At 40.8% G+C, this 20,560-nt stretch overlaps 2 protein-coding genes across 3 annotated transcripts in view; one reads left to right on the plus strand and one right to left on the minus strand.

Annotated features, from left to right (window-relative positions):
• Positions 1-1,130: 1,130 nt before the first annotated feature.
• Positions 1,131-20,557, minus strand: QRSL1 (glutaminyl-tRNA amidotransferase subunit QRSL1). Of its 2 annotated transcripts, XM_039529219.1 has the most exons (11): positions 20,390-20,557; positions 18,650-18,809; positions 17,726-17,824; positions 16,100-16,196; positions 14,987-15,163; positions 11,632-11,807; positions 11,409-11,521; positions 9,003-9,195; positions 6,850-6,967; positions 2,841-3,046; positions 1,131-1,586 (listed from the first exon to the last, which is right to left on the minus strand). In XM_039529219.1, exons 1-11 carry the CDS (start codon positions 20,411-20,413, stop codon positions 1,375-1,377), a joined length of 1,575 nt encoding a protein of 524 aa, XP_039385153.1. In that variant the 5' UTR covers positions 20,414-20,557; the 3' UTR covers positions 1,131-1,374. The 2 variants fall into 2 exon arrangements, with proteins under 2 accessions (XP_039385153.1, XP_039385154.1); XM_039529220.1 differs by lacking the exons at positions 18,650-18,809; positions 20,390-20,557 and adding an exon at positions 17,923-18,290.
• RTN4IP1 (reticulon 4 interacting protein 1) overlaps positions 19,511-20,560 on the plus strand; it is a 34,066-nt gene continuing 33,016 nt past the window's right edge. The window contains exon 1 of the mRNA XM_039529225.1: positions 19,511-19,577. Within this exon, the coding sequence (XP_039385159.1) occupies positions 19,526-19,577 (52 nt within the window). The 5' untranslated portion in view covers positions 19,511-19,525. The remainder of the gene's footprint in view (positions 19,578-20,560) is intronic.

Raw genomic sequence — 20,560 nt, forward strand, 5'->3', positions numbered from 1 at the left:
GGTAAACTTTCAGAAGTGCTGTGCCGAGTCTTCATTTATTCACTTTAATTTAAGGTTTCGCGTGCCAGTAATACATTTTTAGAAGGTCTCTTTCTATAAGTCTATAATATATAACTAAACTATTGTTGTATGTTTAAGAAGCTTCATTTACAATTAAATTAAAATGCAGAGCCCCCTGGACCGGTGGCCAGGACCGAGGCAGTGTGAGTGCCACTGAAAATCAGCTTGGGTGCTGCCTTCGGCACATGTGCCATAGGTTGCCTACCCCTAATCTAGACCATCCCTGACAGGTGTGTGTTAAACCTGTTCTTAAACGCCAATCCTCTACTCCCTCACCTTAATTATCTCATTTCTTTTTACCATCTTACCTTGTGAAAAGAAAATAGAGCCTCTAAAAATGAGACTCAGTTACAAAGAAATAAGCACTCATGTTGGTAAAGTGGAAAACAATATTCCTGAGGGTAAATTTTGCAGATGTTAGTGGCTGTTTGTTAAATCTTCCATTCTAACATCTGGGTTGGAAATGTTCAAACAGTCAGATGATACCTGTCTACAATCAGGAAAAGAATGTACTAATTTATGAAACTGCCTCTGATTCTGGCTACGGAGCTGTGATTATAGAAGAACAGAGGGGACAGCAGGAAGAGCAATTTTTGACACTTAGAGGGTTGTTTCTCAAAGGAAACATCTGCAATTAGCCCTTCTTGTGAAAAGGCTTTCTAAGTACCAAAGCAGCCTCCAGGATCTGAACAAAGATGGCTCTTCTACACTGTACATGGTTTAGCTACGTTCTTTCCTTGAAGAGATTGTTCTTGTGCATTTCCATTCACGCATTCGTGTACACTTATCTTTCCCTCTCTTTCCAATCTAGTTGAGTGCAGATTTTCACTAAGGCCTCCTGTTGTTGAGGACTCCTTCATGGCTTGGTTTTATTGGAGCCATGTAACCTGGGAGGCAGCAGGAGATCAGAGATCCTGGAAACTGTACATGCTTAAGGAAGAAGCCCATGTTTGTTCCACCAGGGAACGAATTCTGCAGATTTCTTTGTAGGAAGGGGAAGCAGCTCTATAATTATAAGATATACACTTTATACCTAACATGAAAAAAAAATATTCAAACTATAATGTACATGCAGTTCTTACAGTAGCAGGGAACATACCATGGTCCTCACTTCAGTTTAATTACACAGTAACAAAGCTTCCCTGCTTCTCTCTTGCATTCTGCTTTAATACATATGTTTTAGACTCTACAGCCTGTCATTTGTACAAATAAATTGAAGGATTACATTGCTTTTCAATCTGAAACAGTACAAAGTGATTGAGAGATATTCTAAAATCCTCCCTACTTCCACTACTAAAACCACCAAGTCCTCTGTTATGAAAAAAAGGCTGATTTCTGATGGTGACACATAGTGTGACCATGATCCATCATTTCCTGTAATTGTATCATAGGAAATTTTACTTGTTTTTCAAACCATTTGGCTATAGTAAGAAGCTGCTGCTCCTGGAATGCACGTCCAATAAACTGAAGCCCAATTGGCAAACCTTTCTCTGAAAGTGCTGTAGGAACAGTTATGGCTGGCAGCCCTGAGGGGAAAAAAGCAAAATTATTAAAAACATCACATGTGCAGGATTTGCTATTACACAGATTGCTAGAATTATTACAAATGTGACTCATAGGAAAGTTAACCAAAACAAATGCATGTAAGCTTTTAAGGCTAGTCTCTTTGCATTTTAGCAGTATAATCAAGATTATATTACTCCTGGGGGAATTCTGCACCATTGCACACGTGCAGAATTCATGTTCCCCACAGATTCTCCACCCCCACAGAAAATACATTCTGCCAGAGAGGCACTGCAGTTGCACCTTTCACCCACCAGGTGCTTGTGGTGCCAGAAAGTGGACAGACGGCTCACCAGCTGGAGCAGCCAGTCAGACAGGAAGGGGGCAGAGGCTGTGTTCCTCACAACGACATGCCTGTGGGACCCAGGTGACAAAGCATGGGATATGGGTGGTGGACAGAGCAGGGCTGCTGGGGGATCACAGACTGGGGTTCAGAAGGGCAAGCGGTGGGAGGTGCAGGGCCACATGGGGATGGGCAGATGTGTTGGACTGAAGAGAGAGGCTAAGGGGGTCAGCCAGACTCCTCCTAGGGGGAGAGACTCCTCAATTCCTCCCCTTCCTCCCCCAAAATACCACCTGTTCCATATTTCTCCCACCCACAACCAAAAACCCTCCAGGTTCACTCCCAGGCTCCTTTCCAGCAATTACTTCCCTCTCCCTCAGTTCCTCCATTACCTCTGATTCCCCCAAACCTTTGCACTGCTTCTGAAGGGGGTGGGAAATAGGTTTCTATACTGTAGTTTAAATGAATTATTACTCAAAATTCTGTATGAATATGCCTAGTAAGGAATCTAGTTGTCAAAAAAGTTTCCTGAATCTTTGCCTGTATTGTTACAGATATATTTGCTGACAGGTATTTTGAAATAAATTACCAAAATAATTGAAACTGGGGCATGATTATATTGTGTTATTTTGACAAAATATGCAGAATTTTAAAATTGTGTGCAGAATTTTTAATTTTTTTTGGTGCAAAATCCTCCAGAGTAATCATATACTTAAATTCTTGTACATTTAATGAATTAACTCACTTCACACCTCTACCATCTCATGGTCAATATAAGCTTTGCTACTCAGAGAAACAAGCTGACAACTTGGTTCAGACAGTTGCTTTCTATAGAGGTCCTATAGAAAGAGGGCAGCTGGCTGGACAGAATGGATACTAAATTGAAGACTAGCTGGGAAATATGCTAAGGAGATGCACTTCTCTCTCTACTTACCTGCCATGTTTGCGGCCTGTGTAAAAATATCATCCTGTGCACTGCGGGTTCTGTTGTCTTCTTTGATAAACTCCACATATGGTACTGTATCACTTAGAGTGGTGGGAGTGAGCAAAACATCAATACCGCTACGGAAAACATTCACAAAGTCATTGGCAATGAGTCGTCTCACTTTTTGGGCCTTGACAAAATAAGTCTCATAGTTCCTAGGAACAAACAGTCACTGGTGTTAGAAATTAAGTTTAATACCATCAATAATTTAAATTGCTAAGTGGCTATTGGGGGGGGCGGGAACAAGCCCAGTTTTCCCTTTGGGTTGAAGGACTGCACCACAAGTACTTAGGTTTTCAACAGAGAACAAGTTCAGTCATCAAAGCAGCATGGCTGCAGATGCACTAATAGCACTAAAGCATGTTCTTAAAGATGAGCCATGAAACAGATGCAGGGAGAGACCTGGGGCAAAGACCACTGAAGAGAGTGGAGAGGGAATATAAATGAAGGAAAACACAAACCAAGTCGAGGGTAGGCTCAAATCAAGATAGTATTTTATGACCCAGTCTTTTTCTGCAACTTTATTGTTTACTTATCTACTGAATTTCATTGCATGATGGAAGTGATGTCTGGAAAAAAAATGACTGTTGTCTTATAATTGTGATTTATCAATCATTTAGGGACTCTATCTAGCAAGGCACTTAAGTACATGAACAGTCCCGCTGACTTCAGAGGGACTATCCACATGCAAAATAGAATGTTTCAGGTGTGCACTTTGCCACTGGTCCTTCTTATTGATATTATAGAGAAGCACACCAGGTCTTTGTCCAAAATTCCCATAGTCATTTATTTTATGTAAGCGGCAGTTTAGACTGTAGACTATGAATTCTTCATCTGTTTTTCTGCATATCTGAGGCAGAAAAACTGACAATTTTATATTTCGTTCCTACATCACATGCAGCATTACTCCGAGTTTAAGGATTTAATGTCAAGTTTTTAGAGGTTCAGTTTCAAAAGAATTTATTAGTCAAAAATAACTGGTACTGTAAACATTTTATGGGTAATTAGCAAATGTATTGTTAAGTCAAGGGTAAATAACTAAATGCCAGTGTCTTGATTTGCAAATTAGATACCATTAGCTCTGGCTTGAATAGAGACTGGGAATGGCTGAGTCATTACACTACTTGAATCTATTTCCTTATGATAACTATCCTTACACCTCTTGTCAACTGTCTGTAATTGACCATCTTGATTATCACTACAAAAGTTATTTTCCTGCTGATAACAGGTCATCTTAATTAATTAGCCTCTTAGAGTTGGTATGGCATCTTCTGTGTGTGTGTGTGTGTGTGTGTATACACACACACACACTCTCTCTCTCTCTCTCTCCTTATATGTTCCATTCTATGTATCCGATGAAGTGGGCTGTAGCCCATGAAAGCTTGTGCTCAAATACATTTGTTAGTCTCTAAGGTGCCACAAGTACTCCTGTTCTTATTATGGAAAATGGCTCTCTTTCTGGAGTTATTTATGAAACCCCACTTACCAGACTAAGGAAAAGGTTAGTTGCAGAACTAATAAAAATGTTCAAGACTCATGTAAGACTAAAGAGTCTTTAACCAGTTTTCCTGGTTTACTTTTAACCTCAACTACTTTTAAAGAACTTATAGGAGAAGAGACCAATTAGTTAAATTGTAGACTTCACTCATGATATATGCAGGCATGCATAGCTTCAAGTATCAATCTAGTTATTTTATGGATGTCATATCTCAAAGAAAATAGTTTGTAATTCAGGGGTTCTCAAACTGGGGGTCGGGACCCCTCGGGGGGTTGGGAGCTGTCAACCTCTACCCCAAACCCCGCTTTGCCTCCAGCATTTATAATGGTGTTAAATATATAAAAGTGTTTTTAATTTATAAGTGAGGGTTGCACGCAGAGACATGCTATGTGAAAAGGCTCACCAGTACAAAAGTTTGAGAGCCACTGTTGTAATTTGAATACAGCAGAGAATACATGATTCTCCTGCACACTATTATGAGAACCCTAAATTCTGTTCTTGATGATTCATTTCCTGTGGATTGTAGCAAAGTGCTGAGACTGCCCCCTGCTTAGCTCTTGTAGAAATCATTCCTGTTTTCCTTCACCAAAACTGATCCACACAGACAGGTTGTCAAACATTCACCATACGTTTATGATAGACGCCCCAGACAGATGTCATCAGAAACACTAAATTGAGGATGCTTAGCAATAATATTGACAGTTCGCAGGGGCTGGCTGTTTATATGCTGACATCCCTGTCTTGAAGACACAGCTTTTATTAGCTCTAAGAGCTTAAAGCAGCAGGAATATTCTTGTGTGTGCTCAGTGGCACAGTTTAGGGCATTTGCACTTGTATGATCTCTCAGTGGTTTAGCAAAGGTACCCTCTCTCAGCTCCCCAGCGGTCGCCTTTCTGGATGGAGACCCATGTCTCTCTCCCTATTTCCAGGATGCACAGTTCCCTCCTTTCACGGTATATTTCCCAGCAAAGAGAGTCTGCCTAAACAGATTTGTTTGCTTTCTCTTCAGAGATTGATAACAGAGGGATTGCTACAGATATAAGGTACCACACAGTTCTTTCTGTGCAAGCCTATTGTATTCTTAAGGTAAAAAGCACTACAAGAAAACAATACAAAATGTATACTCTTGTTGTTAAGCTTACCAGGAACCCTCACCCTAACAAGAATTTTGACAGGGTAAGTCCTTCAAAGGACCTTAGGGGAGTTCCAGTTCATGACAGCTTTGAGGATTCCCAGTTCATGACATCTTCAGCTCAGAACAAACATACTTATTACAGGTTCAGTTCATGGGTCTTTGATTTGAAGTTTCCAGATGCAGGTAATTAGCATACAATGGGTCCCATTCCTGGGTGCTACCTTCAAAATGCTCAGAGGGGAGAATTTGCATTCCCCTGACCCCCCTCCCCCCAAGGTATTTCCCTGAAAATCCACTTCGCACAAATTGTTCCAAAAAGACTTGAAGGTATAATACCTTCACGAGATTGCATTAATCTTGTCTTCCTGCTTAAGCAGTTCCATACAATCTCACAACAGTACTTAAACATTTATAATACAATGAACTCCAAAAGATGTTAAATTTAACTCAAAGTTTATTTTAATTGCATACGGTTCAGTCAGGATATGGCAGGAGATTGTTAGTTTTGTGGCATAGTTATTTTAAGAAAACTGAGTGTGACAGACTAACTGACACAGAGTGTCAATGTGGATATCCTCATTGTTTGGAATCTTAACAGGGTGGAGGCAGAGAAAGTGGCAATTTTACCAATTTAGATGGGTAATACCTTCTCAAATAATAGTCATAAATGAAGACAGATTGAGATTGAGCGGGAATTAAAAGTATGCTCATTCTGAGTTCTCATACTAGTTCATCCAGCTGAGCTGGATAAACATAAAGTTCCTCACAAAAATAAATGAGTTTACTTGACCACTCCAGTACAATTTTATTTTCTTTGTAGATTCAAGCAAAGAGGTGAGGAAGGTGAGAGAGATATTTAAATTAAGTGCCACATCTTCTGGCTTTCCATGAGAGGCATCAGTAGAACATAACAAATGTTTCTATACCTGGAGAACTTTAGCAAGATGAAATTGGCTTGATGCTGATGGCCACAGAACATTTAACAACAGAATAGTCAGGGCTCTATTCTGATTTCACTGACAAACAGCACAGACTAAGTTTTTGCATAGCTTAATCCAAGTGTGCCAATAAGGCACTTAAGATGCAAATCACACAACATGTTGTTCTACCTTCCTAAATTCAAAAGGCTTCCAGTTAAGAGTAAAGGAAAGCATTATTTTTAGCTATTAATAACAGTTTGCTACATATCATACACTTAAATCAATATAAATAGATATTGCCTTAGCAACAAAGAATTTGCTCAACATAAGTAATTTTATCATCAGCTGTTTAACAAATAAGTCATTAATACTGTACAGTTGAGCTTTAAAATATGCTGAACTTACTGTTTTAACAAAAAGTAGTTTCCTGACAGAATTCTTCCTCTTACAACGTCGTTAAACCCTTCTCGTCGAGTTGCAGCGTACATGACTTCTGTGGACTTGTCCATACTGGAACGGTGTCCTAAAAATAAATCACCAGTGTTTTGGAAACAAATCCTGAAGACTCAGGAAAACCATTAAACAATATAAAATATTGACCTTCGCAATGACAGACTATGTCCAGTGCAGCAGACATTAACATGCAATTTTTGCACACAAAAACTAAAAACTTATGTTAAATATGAAATGAATTCTGGAATCATACTGTGACTATACATTTGGAGTCTCTAGAAGTGAAATATTTCTATTTATCTGTACTGAGAAGTACAATGGAGAGTGCTACAATATGAACACTCCTGCTTCTGATCTTCAATCTGACATGGAAGGTGGAGAGAATTCTTCTCATCCTTCACGACATGAATGTGTAGAAGTATTTCAGTAACATTGACAGCTCACCCTTCAGTTTATTTTGAGTAGAGACTAAAAACTGATCTGAACAATGCATACATACTTTATGCTGCACAGTACACTCCTCAAACAACACAGCTGAGAACATTTCTCTCAGACTAAAAACTTGCTTGCAGAAATGAAAAGCAACAACTTATTTACAAGAGGTCTGATCCCAAACCCACTGTATTCAATGAGATTCAATGGACTGAATGCAATAGACTTTGGATCTGGCCCCAATCTTCCCATAACTTAAAGAACACCCAAACCTCAGACAATCAGCACTGGGATAAAGTAGTGAAATTCCACTGATTTCAATTAAGCTGCACTGGCTTATGGCACTTGCCTAAGTTTGGCGAATCACTTAATTCTGTGACCCATGAACAGATAGACAGGATTGAGTCTAATTCAAAGTCTTTTTATGTATTGTGGTTTTGAGGATGGCTACAATATTTCAAAACCCAGAATGTGAGCATTAGTTAAATATAAAACAGAATCCAGAAAGGTCACATCCTGTAAACAACATTATAATGGTGGATTTGTGACAAAAAGAAAGAAGGGGGGAAAAAAAATCACAGGAAAAATATAGTTAAAAGGGGAGAAAAGCACCACGTGTCCTGCAATAGCCAGGTTCAATGGGAATGTTTAAGAAAGTTATTACACCTAATTCAAATTACAATCTGGTAAAAACTTAGATACAATACCAAATCTTTTGATAGTCCTGGCTTATCTTAATGCACTGAGGGTGACTGACTTCAGAAATAGGCTTCATTTTTATTTTTACTCACCGGCACCTTACCATACCATAATCAAGTGATGCACTCATTAGACAAACTAAAATGGCAAAGCACTAAGACAACAACCCATCTTGGTCAAGTCACAAAATACATTAATGTCTTTTAAGTCTATCTGATTCATTTCCCAGATAATTCAGGACTATTCCTTTGTTTACATTAATTAGGCTGCCTTGGTTTTTTTGGCCAGGCCTCTATTTGGATGTCTCCAGTGATGGGGCATTTTTAACTTAAGTGCTTCTAAATTCTAAATATTTTAATGCACAGTATCTCACCCAATAAGATGGCAAAATATTCACGTATATATTGAACACTTTATGCTTTTAATAATTCACACAGTTTCTGAAAACAAATTATTTTTATCTTTTCACTACAAGCAGATAGCCAGTGCAGGTTTCACGATCACTTGGGATATCTTGGTAATGCTTTGACTACCTCAGTTTCTAGTCCTTCACTCCAACTTTCAGCTGCAGTAAGGTTTTTACTCTATCATACCATGGAAAAAACATATCTCCTAACATTCAACCATGAAATGCAGGTAACCATGTATGTTAAATCACAATAGTGATAGGGGGAGGGATAGCTCAGTGGTTTGAGCATTGGCCTGCTAAACCCAGGGTTGTGAGTTCAATCCTTGAGGGGGCCACTTAGGGATCTGGGGCAAAAATTGGTCCTGCTAGTGAAGGCAGGGGGCTGTACTTGATGACCATTCAAGGTCCCTTCCAGTTCTAGGAGATTAGTATATCTCCAATTATTACCTTTAATAGTGCACACACCTACGACAGGCATCTTTATGCCACTTAATGATCAACAAAGTGAGTGTTACATATAATATAAAGTAATATAGCCCTTTTTCCTTTGAAAACTTAAACTTACCATATTCTAGTCCATCAAACCTGGCCATATTTGATGCTACTTCTGCTGTGCACAGCACATGATAACATATAATTGAATAACGTGTGTGGGGTAGGCTCACTTCAATGACCTTGGCACCTGCATTCTCAAAGAGGTCAGCAGCTTTAGACCAAAGTGCCAGGGTTTCACTAGATAATCCTGGTGCATGATATTCCTTAGTGGAGAACAAAAGTTAGGAAATGAATTCTATGCATAAGCATCTTCACAGATAATTTTACGTGGGTTTATTTTCAGTGGTTCTTAATTATCGGTTGACAGTAAACAAGCCAAACTATGTAATATACTATTAGATGCAACTGTTAAACTAGTCCTCATCTCTACATTCTTTTTTAAAGTATTTATTACAGACTTATGTTTTTGCTGACTGTTAGGATATAAAATTGTATTAAGTTCACAAGTTTCATAGATTTTTTTAAGGCCAGAAGGGACCATCACGTTTATATAGTCTGAACACCTGCATAATGCAGGTCATAATATTTCACTATGCACTTCTTGCTTCAATTCTATAATTTCTGGATAGGAAGCTGCCCACTGTCAGTCTATTAACTGGGATTGTGCAGTTCACGGACAGCACATCTTAAATTTTAAGCCACGATACCTGGCCCATTATGAATAATGTTAAATGAGCAGAAACAATGGCCAAAGCACACCAGTGGCAAGTGTCATACCTAGGTCAAAAGACAGCACTAAAGAAGAGTCTCATAGTATGAGGGTTGGTGACAAGCCTCACTCTGTGTAGACTCTTAGGGTCTGCCTACATGGAAATAGCCCAGAACAGCTATTCCACAGTAGCTTGCTGCATAGACACTCTTATTCCTCACTAAAAGTGCCTTTTTGCTGTTTATTGAATAGCCTACGCCTCCGACCCATATTAACCTAAACAGCAAAAAGTCACTATTAGTGAGGAATAAGAGTGTCTATGCAGCGAGCTACTGTGGAATAGCTATTGCACTTTACATTTACATCCTAGCTTATTCTCCATTAGCTTTCCCATGCAGACAAACCCTTGACAAGGATAGCCAGCCTGGTTAGCCTAAATTACTAAAGGTGTTTAGCTGAATATCCACTTTTGTGGACACTTATGACAGGTTCTGTGTCAAAATATGGGACCATTCCTGCAGACTTGACCACAGTACTAACAGTGTTCCCTATTTAAAAAAAATAAAATAAAAATTCACACTACTGCGAAAGGGGCACCACTGTCAGGATAAATATCACCTCTAAAAAAAAAAAATAAACTCCTTACTTGTTACCACCACCATTTTGGATTACTAACATTGAAATATTTACCATATAATTTACGAATCACTCTATATGCTCTTTTTGCATTTCAATTGGCTTGGACAATGAAAATAGCCTGTTCAGTGATATTTTTGTTTGATTAAATTTTCTGGTTCACCTGTACTAGCGCAATGCTTGGATTACAATTAGTGAAGGGGCGTTTAAATCCAACCGTTATCCCCTTATCTCACTGATAGTAATACATTCATAGAAGCTTTTCTATTAATAGGTAATTTTAAAAAAAAGACAACACCTGATGGCTAATAAGAACCCTTTCCCTGCTATTCCCTTCTCTGCATAGCACAATAATCTTTTTAAACAGTATTTTGTATTAATATAGTGCCTTTCAACCAAGGATCTCAAAGCACTCCATAAACATTTATTAAGTCTTAACATCCCTGTGAGGTAAGTATTATGCCCATTTTACACTCAGGCTACATCTACACTATGAGCTAGGGCTGTGATTCCCCTACTTGTGTACATGTACTTGCGTTAGCTCGATGAGAGCTTAGCATGAGTATAAACAGCAGTGTAGCCACGGTAGCACAGGCAGCAGCAGCAAAGCCATAGCTGAGCTACGCTGAGTATGTGCCCCAAAGTTTCAAGCTGGTTTGCATGCGGCATGGCAGAGCCATGCCTCCACTGCATGTGCTACCACGACTACACTGATCTTTATACCCGGGCTAGCTGTCATCGAGCTATGATATGCGTACACAAGCTGGAGATGCTGCAAGCTAGGGGTGTGCATAGATATAGCCTCAGGCACTAAGAAAAAGAATGATTTGTTTGAGGTCATACAGGCAGTCGGTGAAAGAGCCAGCAATAAAGCCCAGGAGCTCAGGCTCTCAGTCTCCTCTTATAAAACTTCTAGGCAACATTCCTGCCAAAGACTGGACAGAACTCTACAGAGAGAGTCAATGCCCTATAACAGCCTGAAGAGGTTGACACCGAGCAATGAAATACACACACTTTCACTCCCACATGCTGTCTCCACAGATGCAAATCACTGCAGATTCAGGGAGGAGGATATATAGGTTTTTACTCCGATATGAATTTTTTTTCCAGTGATAAAGTTGGAAATGCTACCTTTGGTATTCCTATACAGAGCTTGCTGGCATCTATAAAACTGGTTAGTTCAAACGGCTTAAAGGGGTCCTGCACAGTAGTAGAGTCTTTAGGATCATGCCCTGCAAGCACACCTGAAAGATGAAAAAAGGCTCATGACATACAAGAAAAATAATACAGGGGATTTTTGAATTCAAAAGGTTTTGAGACAAACTGTATACAAAGACATATGCACTAGTAGTACCCAATACAATTGCTGCATCGTCCACACATCTGGCTAGAATTCCTGGTACATCCATGGAGTTCACTAGTGGAATGAGACCGTGACGAGAAATCAGTCCATAGGTTGGCTTTAAACCTACTACTCCACAGTGAGCAGCTGGGTTTCTGGTGGACCCTCCTGTATCTGATCCTAAAGCCCTATGGTTTAAATAGAACCATCATTAATAGGATTGAATACTTCAAAACACATCTAAATTGATCTGTTCTTAAAGAGGTACAGTTCCAAATGGAATTTTTTTTAGATATACAATTATGAGAATAATTTAAAGTGTACCACTTTTGGGAGTGGCGTGGGACCAGGGCAGGCAGGGAACTTGCCTTAGCCCCACTGTGCACCACTGCCACCCCGGAGCCACTCGAGGTAAGAGGCACCGGGCCGGAGCCTGCACTCCGAACCCCTCCTGTCCCCTGCAGCCTAACCCCCTGCCGCACCACCTCCTGCCCTTCAACCCCCTGCCCTGAGCCCCCTCCTGCACGCTGCACCCCCACCCCATGCCTCTGCCACACCCCTCCTGCACCCCCACACCCTTCCTGCACCCTGAACCTCTTGCCCTGAACCCCTTCCTGCACATCGCACCCCTCCCACACCTCAACCCCCTGCCCCAGCCCTACATTCATGGCCCTGCATACAATTTCCCCACCCAGATGTGGCCCTTGGGTCAAAAAGTTTGCCCACCCCTGTGCTATACTCAACATTTTTATTAGAGCTGGTTACAATTTTGACTGAAATTTGTCAGAAAAAAAAAGGCAGTTGTTGAAAGCAAAATGCTTTGTGAAAACTTATTTCAATGAAATTTGATTTTTCAATAAAACTAGAAACGAAACATTTTCATTTTGAACTGAAATTTATTTTATTTTCCAGTTTTTAAGAAGTCAATTCAATGTCAGTTCAAAATAAAATAAAATGCTACTTTTCTTTCTCTTTTTTTAATATATCAGAAATTCGAAAATGGACTGACAAATTTGAATGAAGTTGCTCTGTTCAAAATTTTTAAGTTATAAAATTGAATTTTTGACCAGTTATAATTTTTCATTGTATGTGGCATTTTTTGTTTCATAGGAGTCAATTTCTTAACATGGTTGAACCAATTTAATACTGACATTGAGAGGAATTGTCTCAGCCAGTCAAAGTGTAAGGATGCTGTGTACAGTTACATCTCAATTCAAAGAAAGAAATACAGGCAGCACTCTATTTCTTTTCCAGTTTCAAAGAGAAGCTGAAAAAAAATGGATGAACAGGGGACAAAATGGCTGTAAAAGGCACCTGACCTGGCAAGTGATGAGCAGCCACACACCCATCAGAAGTGAACAGACTTCAATAGCAATTGAGGATACTACTGGGGGAATTCTGCGCCACTGCACAATGCAGAATTTTGCAGAAATTAACATTGTGCATGCGGAATTTCCTCCCCCCCCCCCACAGAAATGGGCTGCAGTGCTGCTGGCTGTCATCGGGGCTGCTGGACCTGGCAGAGCCCAGCTTGTACATAGAAGACACTGCCGGAGGGAGGGGGAGGGAACTAGAGGATTCCTGGCAGCATGCCCTGAGGGAAGGAGACGGCAGCACGCAGGAAACTCCATGCAAGCCTGGGACCAAGCATCAGACTGTTTCTCCCTCTGGATCCCTGGGCTCTGAGGGGGAAGAGGGGTGAGTGTCTGGGCTCGCGGGGGGGCATGGCTGGGCTTTGTGGGGCAAGTGTCTTGGCTGTGGAGGGAAGAGGATGCGGGTATCTGAGCCGGCTTGGGGCGGGGGAGGGGTTTTGGGTGTATTGGCTGAGGTGGGCAACGTGGTTGGGCTCAGAGGGAGGCCGAAGGGGGGGTTGTGGGTGTCTGATCTCCCGGCTGGTCTCGGGGGACGGGAGGGGGGCACAGAGAAACAGGAACTGGGTTGTCATAAGTTTTTTTGTTTTTTTTTTAAACTCTTTACTCCTGGGGGAACTGGTATGTGTGTCTGTACTGTTACAGACATACTTGCTGACGGGTATTTTGAAATAAATTACCACAATAATTGAAACTGGTGTGATTATGTAGTGTTATTTTGACACACAATTTGCAGAATTTTGCAGATTTTTTCATTTTTGGCGCAGAATGCCCCCACAAATAGGATACCCAGCAATGTCTGAGAAAGCATCAGCAGCTTGCTGGATCAGATCCTTTGAGCACGGTCCAACTTCCACTGAAGTCACTGGGAGTCTTTCTGCTGACTTCAGTGGATTCCATTTACAGCAGGTGTCAGTGAGACACCCTTACATGCAAAAACTGGGGTTAAGTAGGAAAAAAAATAGAATAAAAAGCAAGAAAGAAACAATCTAATTTTAAAGAAAACACCTCCTGGGTACAACAAAATAAACAATTTTACTTCTTTTAGGCAAACAAAACCATTAGCTAATGAGTATTCTTAAATAAATACAGCTGAAATCTTCTATACAATGAGCAGACATTGCTACATAACTCTAAAAATCCTGCACAATTACTGTTTTTATCCTGTTCCCATCCAAATACTAAAAGAAATCTGACATTTTGAAACTGCACATGCTTTGTAGATTTATTTTACAACTAACGGTGGCCATGTAGTTAATAAATTATATCTATCTGTATTTTCACACAAAAGGTAAACATTTTCCAACGTCATATCAAACCAACATCAGCTTATACAAAAAAAAATCCCTCTTTTCACATTTACATTTTTAAAAAAGATAATTTTAAGTGTCTGTATAACTTGTTTATTTACAGTAAATCTGGATTCTGAAGGTTTAGTCCCCAAATCCCACATGTGAATTATTAGGTAATACTAACACTTAAATGAAGTATACGGGAAGAAGGAATATCACACTGAGAATTGAGTTCTTTAGACAGAATCTTGATTCAATGCTTTCTCCTTTTTTGGGGAGAGGAGGGGTTGATAACTGAGGTGGTGGACAAATAACGGATCCCATGATATTTTTAGAGAGAGTAGGTGCAAATGATGACAGCAACATTCTCTTTGTTACTGACACTAGACATTTCAAACAGTGCAAAATGTTCATATCAGTATGCTGAACAATGGTCAGACTGAAATGATTTAACCTTACCTACATATAATCACTTTTAATTTGTGTTACGCATTTCAGTATCTCTGTGTTCTTCATAGTATAACTAATTCTTCAACACCAATGCAAATTATCCTACAGTTTCAAACAAAAACATTGTCTTCCTTTCCCCAGGCACTACACTATAAACTAGGTTATTAGAAGATTCTAAAATTCAAATGAAGTCTTGAGGAAAAGTGCCCATATTGTTATGAAGCATTTAATTAACAGTTCTAAAAAAGCTCTTACGCAAAGCATGTGAAAGAAGACACTGCAGCAGCGCTACCTCCTGAGCTTCCTCCGGTTACCAACCAATTGGCGTCTTCATTCTCAGTATGGGAGTTCTGCACAGATTTTTCTCTGTACTGCCTTGAATAACTCCAGGGGTTTCTAACTGGTCCAAATATTCCATCTGTGCTCCCAGATCTGGTGTGAGAAATTCAGATAGGATAAACACAGACAACTGTATTTTAGTTATAGACTTCACATTATTAATACAGTGTTTTTCTTCCAATTCCACCTTTTGCTCCTGGCCCTTCAGGCAAATCTGATTGTGATATGGAAAGGCTGGTATAGATTTACTTGTGAAGCTGACCCCAATACTGTTTTAAATAGTTGCAGGAAATCATAAAAACCTATAGTTACAACTTCACCCCTTCCTTCAGCAGAGCAGACTGAGGGCTAAATTCTCCTCTAACTCACCCTAGTGTAAATTAAGTATAACTCCACTGAAGTCAGGGGACTCACACCATGTAAACATCAGGCAAATCAAGTCATGAGTCTGCTTCAAAACTAAGGTCTTCAAGCCTGAGATACCCAAGTTTGGTAGTTTACTGTATGAGAAAACCACACAAGATGACCTCTTGAAGTAGCATATCATAAGAAGGAGTCACACAATGATAGCAATGTAGACTGTTCTGTAGAAAGCACAGTTCTTCCTGGAACATAAGAGGGTTTCCAAGGCGAGGCAGATTGTGTGCAGAAGCAATGTGATAATACTCATGTTTAAGTCATGGATCAGAGTATAATTCAGTTACCAAGAAAAAAGAAACCACCTTGAAGAAAAAAAAAATACTACTCAATTAATCCCCTCAGTACCATCCAACCTGCATAGCTGCTACAGTGTCTGGCCCTCTTTTCTTTAAACCACACCACAATGGATACACACCATAATAGGATAAATATTCAGTGAGAAGTTCACAGACATAGCCATCATGTTCCATTAGAAACCTCTGGAGAGTAAATATTTACCATCATATAACAAACATGCATAAACTCAGCAGTTAAGGATTAGAGATGGATCACAGTAGACACTGTAGTTATATTACTATGCAATGATATTAAATATTTAATATAACTTACCCCATTGCAAATTCATCTAGGTTTGTTTTTCCAAGAAGCACAGCCCCCTGATCCAATAACTTCTGAACTACCGTAGCACTGTAAGGTGGAATATAACCTAAAAAAAAATCAGATTGGTTAAGAAATTGTCTGATACCATCTGGAGGACTTTCAATAACTACTCCTCCAAATGTTTCAAAGTAATCATCTCTGCATGGCAATTGTCACTATGCAGTGCTACCAAGTTTCTTTGTGACAGTAGTAGTGATAATCAAAATTCACTGATAACAGAAAAAGAATAAGTATTAACCAGCACATTTATTATTTCCTAGACTCTTTCTTCTCCTGAGACTGAACAAATCATACAGTTAACTCTGACCTTGTTCATATGGGGATGAGAACAAGGCCAGTTACAAAAGCACTTAAACAGGGTGATTGCAGCCAGAGTTCTAACAGTTTCTCTGACCAATACTGATGCAGATATCTTTTTCTGAGAAAGATGTTAGAGCAGTGGTGGACAACCTGCGGCCTGTACGGGTAATCCGCTGGTGGGCTACCAGACCATTTGTTTACATTTGCACGGCCATCTGCAGCTCCCAGTGGCTGGGAACGGCAAAATGCGGCCACTGAGAGCTGTGGGCGGCTGTGCAAATGTAAACAACCAGTCTGGCGGCCTGCCAGCAGCTTGCCCTGACGGGCCGCGTGAGGCCTGCAGGTTGCCCACCACTGTGTTAGAGCCTATATTAGAGTTTCACCCTCAAGACTCTCACCCACGCTATCCCTGTCAATCACAATTGCTTTGCTGACATGCAGAGGAAAAGGTAATTTGAGATAACTTGACCCTTGCTGTTCAACACGTATAGTCAATTTTTTCCCTTTCATCATTACAAGCAACACTAAATAAAATTAGTAGGATTTCCCTCCAATTTGTTCAGTTTGCTTACTTTGTATATTTGTCAGCACTTTTTTGTATTATCAGTTTCACTCTTTACCCTCATTAATGTTCCCTGTTTGTGGTGGTCTATTACACAGCTACATAAGAGAGAATTTTTTTCAAATAGGAAAATAATAGTGCTTTTATTAACAAGTCATATCATTACAATGCTATGGATGTCTTAATGGAACTGCTGAGTAAAACAATGAACTATGGGTATTCAAAAGAAAAAAATAATCTTTTTATAAAACAAAAATCCAGAGAGCAGAACTGGAACTGATGACTCACATCAATATGAAAGACAACTGTTGAGCTCAAGAACTAGGAACAAGTATCTAAGAACACAACAGAAACTGTGTTTGCATTTTGCTATATAGAAAGATGATTTAACAAACAGAAATAAAAAAAACACTGACTACTCTCCAGTACCAAAGTAAAATGTAACCTGTTAATAGTTACATTTTAAGGTATTGATTATAGTTAATATTGCATTGTCTCATTTATTTACATTGTTACAATATTAATAGTTTTTTAAATATATGACTGCAAAAGCCACAAAAGTTTGGCAGATGGAGGCACGGGAAGTATAGTGCCTAAAAGTACTTTAATTCACTTTTTGAAAATGACTAGGTTTTAAGTAGGCTGTGCTGCTTTAGAGAAAAGGACCAGAGCCTCAAAATGGTGTTTGCTTTGTCTACAACGCACTACTTTACCTTTCAGCATGTTTGATGCACATGTTGTTTCAATACCAGCTGTGCTGAAGTTGTCTTTTACTGCAACAGGAATTCCATCTAAATCCCCCAATATCTGACCTGTGTTAGGAATTGGTACAAGGACAACAGAGTAAAATCTAAGTATTAAAACAGACTGTCTACGTTGCTTAGCAATGACATTTTATTTTATTCTTCACCTTCACTTTAACTTGCAAGTAGGAGTTGTATTCAAATGCTTTTAAGTTATATTTTCACAAAACGTCTTTTGTTTTCAACTCTTTGCTCAGGTCAGATTTACTCCCATACTGCATAGTCTCTGCAACTGAGGAAGTGGCTTCCAAACTAGGTAAATTATTCCAAAAGATGTTTACCACCTCAGCTGTGGCCATGTAATGCTTATTTCATCCTTAGACAGCTACTGAAATCTACTCCATTCCCAAGCCAAGAGTCATAGATTCTGCCTTCTGATGCACAGCAACTGTGCTCGGAATTGGTGGTTGGACAAAGAGTCTTTCATAGCTGACTATTAGTTATCCAGAGAAGAATCTCAAAGGGGATAAATGCCTTGAAGCTGAAGTATCCTAACTGGCATTTTGCTGAAGCAATGGGGTGGTAGGAACTGTTAGTTAGACAGAAGAGCAGAGCTACCAGATTGAAATTCTTCTCCTCCACCCCGCCCACACCCGTTCATTCTCCATCTTTTGTAAATGGTGATTACCTCGAGTAATCAGTATATGTCCACAGAACCTTTAGTCTCAATAGGCCCCATTGTTGTTCCATGCAAGCAAATCAAATGAACAGTAGACATTTCTTTTTTAGACTTTAAAAAAAGAAAAGTTACTGAGTGTAACAAAGGTTCCATCCACTACAGTCAAAAAATTTTATGGAAGAACAGGAATTAAATACAAATCTAGGGTAAGTTACCTCTCCTATATCTCTCCTCTGATTCTTCAGCCTGTTTTAATGCTGTCTCTTCTGCTATAGTAATGTAAGCATTAAGAAATTTTGTGGCTTTGATAAAGGAGAGACATCTTTGACAAAGCTCTGTCGGACTCACTCGGCCTTCTTTCAGTGCTGCAGAGATCTGAAAAGACAGTTTCCATTTTTAAATTGCAAGGCCCTAGTTACAAATATTGGTATGACGTGCAAGAATTATTTTAGTCAAGTTTCTAAAACTAATTCCCTCCCTCCACCCTTAATTCTGGGGATAATGTTGATACATGTAGTACTTTTATGATGGAATAAAAGCATTAGCTAAGAAAGCACTCTGCCAGCTTTCACATACAACAAATGCTCTTTCAAAGCATTTCAGCCTCAACCAGCAATGCCACTGCTATTCTGGTCATATCCTGAGCAATTTCTAAATACAGTGGTAACATGAAACCCAGTCCTTCAAATTTTTATGCAGATGAGGAGTCTCAATGACATCCATCATGTGCACCACTGTTTACAGGATCAGGCCCATCATTTGTAACTGGTTATTGTGGATTCAAATACAAGTTTCGCAACTTAATTATGATTAAAGGTGGTTTTAAACACAGCTACAAAGCCCTACTGTGCATAGGGCCTTAATTAACTTGGCTTTGGCTGGTGAGGAAACTCACCAGCCAAAGCCTTGTTCCCAATAGCATCATCTCTCTCTTAATCAGTTAAACCAGGGGTGGGCAAACTACAGCCTGCAGGCCGGATCTGGCCCATGAGCTGTTTTAAACCAGCCCGTGAGCTCCTGGAAGCTGCAGCTGCACCATGAGGCTCCAGGAAGCTGTGGCATGGCCCGCTTTGAGGGTCGGGGGCCACTCCATGCGTAGGAACCGGAAAAGGGACGTGCCACGGCTTCCAGGAGCTGCTCAAGGTAAGCACCGCTTGGAGCCTGCACCCCTGAGCCTCTCCCCATGCCCCAACCCCCTCTATCCCAGCACAGAGCACCCTCCTGCACCCCAAACTTCTCATCCACAGCTCCACCCCAGAGCCCGCACACCCAACCCAAGCCCTCACCCCCTCCCACATGCCAACCCCCATTTTGTGAGCATTCATGCCCCTCAATAGAATTTCTATTCCCCGATGTGGCCCTCAGGCAAAAAAGTTTGCCCTCTCCTCCCCGGAGTTAAACACACACAATTAATCATCCAAAGAGAATGGATATAGGATTTTAACCAGGCTGTATTCAGCTAAGGTGACCAGACGTCCCGATATTAGGGGCTCTGTCTTATATGGGACCCTATATCCAACCCGTCCCGATATTTTACACTTGCTGTCTGGTCACTAGCTCGTGGGTAATGCGCTACAGTCTAGACAACCCTTGAAGAGGAGGCTTTTATTAAGAGCGCTGCTTGCTGTGTGTCCTGTCAACGCCTCCTCCCCCAGTGCCAGATGCGGGGCTGAGTGTGCACGGTGCTGCGCGTGTGACAAAGCGCGTCTCCTTCTCGCTCTTGCAAGGTTAACACGCTCCGCCGCCCTCCTGGCCTTTGCAGGGGGGAGAAGGGCGGGAGCCTCGCGTGGGCACAGCGGGTCGGGCGCTGGGTGGGAAGTTACACCGCGCACACCGGGGACCCCGATACCACGGCGCGGGCTGGGAACGGGCCGGGCTCCAGGCAGCTGCTGCAGGCAAAGCTTGGGGTTCCGCCCCGCCCCCAAAGGCGGGAGCCCCCGAGCAGCACCGCTCACTTCTCTGAGGGAGACGCGCAACATCCTCTCCGCGGCACGCGGGGACCCCGCACGGTCACCGCCAGAGCATCAGCCGCGGCTAGGCCGGCCGGGCATGGGCGCTGCCATCTTGGGCCGCACAGCTCAACATCGAGCGGCTCCATTGGCTCGAGTCTTCGCAGACTGGCATGA

Source organism: Mauremys reevesii, linkage group 3, assembly GCF_016161935.1.
Source record: "Mauremys reevesii isolate NIE-2019 linkage group 3, ASM1616193v1, whole genome shotgun sequence".
In the NCBI taxonomy this organism is placed as follows: Eukaryota; Metazoa; Chordata; order Testudines; family Geoemydidae; genus Mauremys; species Mauremys reevesii.